Genomic DNA, 4,199 nt, shown 5'->3' with positions numbered 1-4,199 from the left:
AAACCCCTCTCAATTTCATTTTTGCAACCAGCCCTTACTGGGCATTTTCGAGCTCGGGGACCGGTCTCTCCCCTTCAGGGACCGATTCCCGAGAGCTACCTTGCAACCTGCGCAGAAGGGGACCGGTCTCCCCCCGATGAAACCGGTCTCTGGGGACCGGTCTCTCGCCGAAGGACCGGTTCCCGAGAGCTCGATTTCCAGGACTTAACCGATTTTTCCCTCTGCTCAGCTGACCAACGTTCGGGAACCTGTCTCTCACCCAAGGGACTAGTCCCCGAGAGCAAAATTTCTGGGATTCTTCCAGAATTGTAGTTTCACTCTCTCGGGTCCCTTTATACTTTATATATAGGCTCTAATGCACTTTTAGCCTATAGTAACACATCCCTTTCCGCGTTCCGCTCATTTCGACGGAACTCGGCACGACTCTCGGGGAAGTGATATGTTACAAGAGTCATCAATTGAGCTGTAGCTCCGGTGGAAACAACCTCGATCTCAAGACGGCGAAACTTCTCCACAAGTCGATCTTGGCTCATGATCATGAAAGACAACGAAGCTAAAGGCTGTTTCCGGCTCAAGGCGTCCGCCACCGCGTTTGCCTTTCTCGGATGATACTGAATCGTGAGATCGTAATCCTTCAAGAGCTCGAGCCAACGTCTCTGCCTGAGGTTCAGCTCTTTCTGTGTGAAGAGGTACTTTAGGCTCTGATGATCGGTGAACACCTCGCAGTGTGCTCCATATAAATAGTGCCTCCACAGCTTTAGGGCAAACACTACCGCGGCGAGCTCCACATTGTGAGTCGGGTGGTTCTTTTCATACGACTTTAGCTGTCGAGAGGCGTAAGCAATGACTCGATCCTGCTGCATAAGTACACACCCCAAACCGACCCGTGAGGCATCACAATAGACCACAAAGTCCTCACCAGGCCGCGGCAGAGTCAGAACAGGGGCGCGGGTCAGTCTATCCTTCAGCTTGTCGAAGCTCTGCTGACACTGCAGAGTCCACAAAAATCGTTCTCCTTTTCTGGTGAGTTTGTTCAGCGGTGCGGCGATCTTGGAGAAGCCCTCGATGAATCGCCGATAATAACCCGCCAAACCCAGAAAACTTCGGATTTCAGCCACCGAAGTCGGTTCAGGCCACTCGACCACCGAGGCTATCTTCTTCGGATCCATCGTAATGCCCAATGGAGTCACAATATGCCCCAAGAAAGATACATCGCAAAGCCAGAACTCACACTTCTTGAGCTTAGCATATAACTTGTGCTCTCGAAGTATCTGTAGTACTCGTCGGAGATAATACTCGTGCTCCTCATCACTCCTCGAGTAGATCAGGATATCGTCAATGAAGACCACGACAAACTGATCCAAATATGCTCGAAAGACCCTGTTCATCATATCTATAAAGGCAGCTGGTGCATTGGTGAGCCCGAACGACATCACCGTGAACTCGTAGTGGCCATAACGAGTTCGGAAAGCGGTCTTCGGCACATCCTCATCCTGGATCTTAAGCTGATGATATCCGGACTGCAGGTCGATCTTAGAATACACCGACGATCCCTGAAGCTGGTCGAAGAGATCATTAATCCGGGGTAGTGGATACTTGTTCTTCACAGTGACCTTGTTGAGCTCCCGGTAGTCGATGCAGAGTCGCAGACTACCGTCCTTCTTTTTTACGAAGAGGACTGGGGCACCCCAAGGAGACACGCTAGGTCGAATGAACCCTCTCTCCAGGAGATCCTCGAGCTGAGCCTTCAGCTCTTTTAGCTCAGCGAAGGCCATGCGATAGGGGGCCTTCGAGATCGGTGTCGTACCAGGAACTAGCTCGATGAAGAACTCGATCTCCCGGTCCGGAGGCATTCCCGGAAGCTCAGCTGGAAAGACATCCGGGAATTCCCGAACAACTGGAATCTCCTCCAATGGTAGTGCAGCTCGGCGGGTGACATCTACCGAAGCTAGGTAGGCCACACATCCAGCATTTATAAGCCTTTTAGCTCTAGCTAAAGAGATAGTCGCGGCAAAATAGGAGCTCTTACATGCTCGGTAGACAAATACAACTTCGCCGGGCCCGTTAAACGTCACCATCCTTCACTCGCAGTCGATAGTAGCACGGTGCCTGGTGAACTAGTCCATCCCAAGCACCACGTCGAATTTCTTTATTGGAAGTACCACTAGATTTGCCAGAAAAGGCCGGTCATCCAAAATGACAGGGTACGACAAGATGCACCTGTCTGCTACTAGATCACCACCAGGTGTCTCAATTCGAAGCGGTACAACAAGTGGGCGAGAGGAAAGACCATGCTCATATGCAAATGAATGCGAAATGAATGAGTGCGATGCTCCAGTATCAAAAATAGCTCTAGCACGAGTGAGGTTGAGAGTGACAATACCTGCAAGGACGTCGCCACCAGTGTCGCCCTTGGGCTGAGTCAAAGCGAAGACTCGCCCACCAGATGGCTGGCGCGCCCCCTCATTTTGGCGTGATGCAGAGGGACGCCCAAACGAAGTACCTGCACTGGGGGCTCCACGATTCTGTCGGGATGCAGCTGGGGAAGAGACAGCACTCTGAGTGGCCCCGTCACCCCTAGGGCACTGAGCTCGCAGGTGGCCCAGCTAGCCACAACGGTAGCAATGGTCTCTCCTCTACTGGCAAGTGTTCACTACATATGCCTGCCCGCAGATCACGCATCGGTTACCCTATCGTTGTCCACCAGAAGGTGCACTCCTCACCGACTGCTGAGTGCGCGGATGTTTCGGTGGCTTCTTGCTGAAAGAAGGGCCACCGCCAGACTTGGCGTGGGAACGATTCCTGTCCCCCGATCGTTCAGATGCATCTCGCTCAGATCGGACCTCCTCCGACTCGCTCTGCACCATCAGAGCCCGATCCAAGCACTCGTCGAAGGACAGCACGCCGTTGGACGCGATCAACAATCGAATGTTGGGCCTAAGCCCCCTCGCGAACATCCTGGCCTTATGGTACTCGTCTCGCACAGCGAAGGGAATCAACCCAATTTTGCGGCTAAAATCACGCTCGTACTCCGCAACAGTGTGGTTGCCCTGCTTGAGGCGCTCCAGCTCGCGCTCCAAGCTCTACTTTGTGCTGTCCTTGAAGTACTATTCAAAGAGGAGTCTCCGAAATTCCCCCCTAGTGGATAAGTGCTCGCGAGCTTCATCTCGAAGTGGTGAATCCACCACTGGTACGCGTCTCCCTCAAGGCAATGGGCGGCTAGAGGGACACGATCCAGTTCCACTATATGGAGATCACGGAACAGTTTCTCCATGCGGGTGGCCCAGTGCTCAATCACCCAAGCGTTGTCACTCTTGCCGACGAATTTCGGCAGATCAAACTTCCTGAATTGCGCCAACTTTGCCCAAATGCGGGCGCCCTCCGCTGCAGGGGTATCAGTACCCCGAGTGGAAATCATCGTGGTGGCTGTCGTTGTCGTCGCCGTGACAGTCGAAGCCACAGCCCGTGCAGGCACCACAGGAAGGTCCACAGTTATCGGAGCAGTCTGTGCCTGAGGTGGAACCGGGAGAGCAGCAGCTGCAGTCTGCTACTGAAGAAACTGCTGGAACATCCCGGAGAGGGCCGTCAGCTGACCCCTCATCGCTGCTACCTCGGTCTCAAGCTGCTGTGTATGCACATCACCCAGCGGCTCAGGGCCGACCTCCTCCCCGCCACCTCGGCCCATAGGGGAACGCCCTTCCGGACTGTCCGATGCTCCTGCATCAGCGCGTCCACTGCCGTGACCCGAACGAGTGGGTATACCACGAGCCATCTGTAACAAAAAACACCGTCAATCGAATAATCGACTCGACTAACTCACACCGGGACTCAAGCCCTAACCCCGCACTCACGTGCCTATACACCGTAGGTCTTTCTATGGGTCAACCTAACCAATGGTTCAGTTTCTTTTGTTTTTCAAACAACCTGTGAATGGTATTGTGGTTGTAACTTGTCTCTGATACCACTTTAATCTGTCACACCCCGGGGTCCCGTTTAGTTTGAAAATACAGCGAAAGTGCCCAATTTTTTTTTTTTTTGAAAACCTGACTCCCTAGGGTGTGCCAGATCCGCCACAAATGCAGGAAATCCACTGTTCACACGGACAGAGTCTTCCCTGTATTTGCACGGCCTCGCACAAGTACAAGACATCTAAACAGAGTACAACCACCATAATGAATATACAACATTCAACATTCATT

The 4,199-nt window shown here is 52.8% G+C and overlaps 1 protein-coding gene across 1 annotated transcript; it reads right to left on the bottom strand.

Annotated features, from left to right (window-relative positions):
* Positions 1-2,117: 2,117 nt before the first annotated feature.
* Positions 2,118-3,685, bottom strand: LOC109705512. Its single transcript, XM_020226242.1, has 4 exons — positions 3,611-3,685; positions 3,230-3,511; positions 2,724-3,083; positions 2,118-2,606 (listed from the first exon to the last, which is right to left on the bottom strand). Exons 1-4 carry the CDS (start codon positions 3,683-3,685, stop codon positions 2,118-2,120), a joined length of 1,206 nt encoding a protein of 401 aa, XP_020081831.1.
* Positions 3,686-4,199: the final 514 nt, after the last annotated feature.

This window comes from Ananas comosus, unplaced genomic scaffold (assembly GCF_001540865.1).
Source record: "Ananas comosus cultivar F153 unplaced genomic scaffold, ASM154086v1, whole genome shotgun sequence".
NCBI classification, from domain to species: Eukaryota; Viridiplantae; Streptophyta; class Magnoliopsida; order Poales; family Bromeliaceae; genus Ananas; species Ananas comosus.
This window is presented reverse-complemented; position numbering and strand designations above follow the sequence as displayed.

Excerpts from the sequence above, each read along its gene's own strand:
- LOC109705512 (XM_020226242.1), bottom strand. The coding sequence starts at position 3,685 with ATGGGCCGAGGTGGCGGGGAGGAGGTCGGCCCTGAGCCGCTGGGTGAT. Across the intron at positions 3,512-3,610 it reads CACAGCAGCTTGAGACCGAG|GCACAGACTGCTCCGATAAC; the intron begins GTAGCAGCGATG and ends GTTCCACCTCAG. Across the intron at positions 3,084-3,229 it reads ATATAGTGGAACTGGATCGT|AGCTTGGAGCGCGAGCTGGA; the intron begins GTCCCTCTAGCC and ends AGCACAAAGTAG.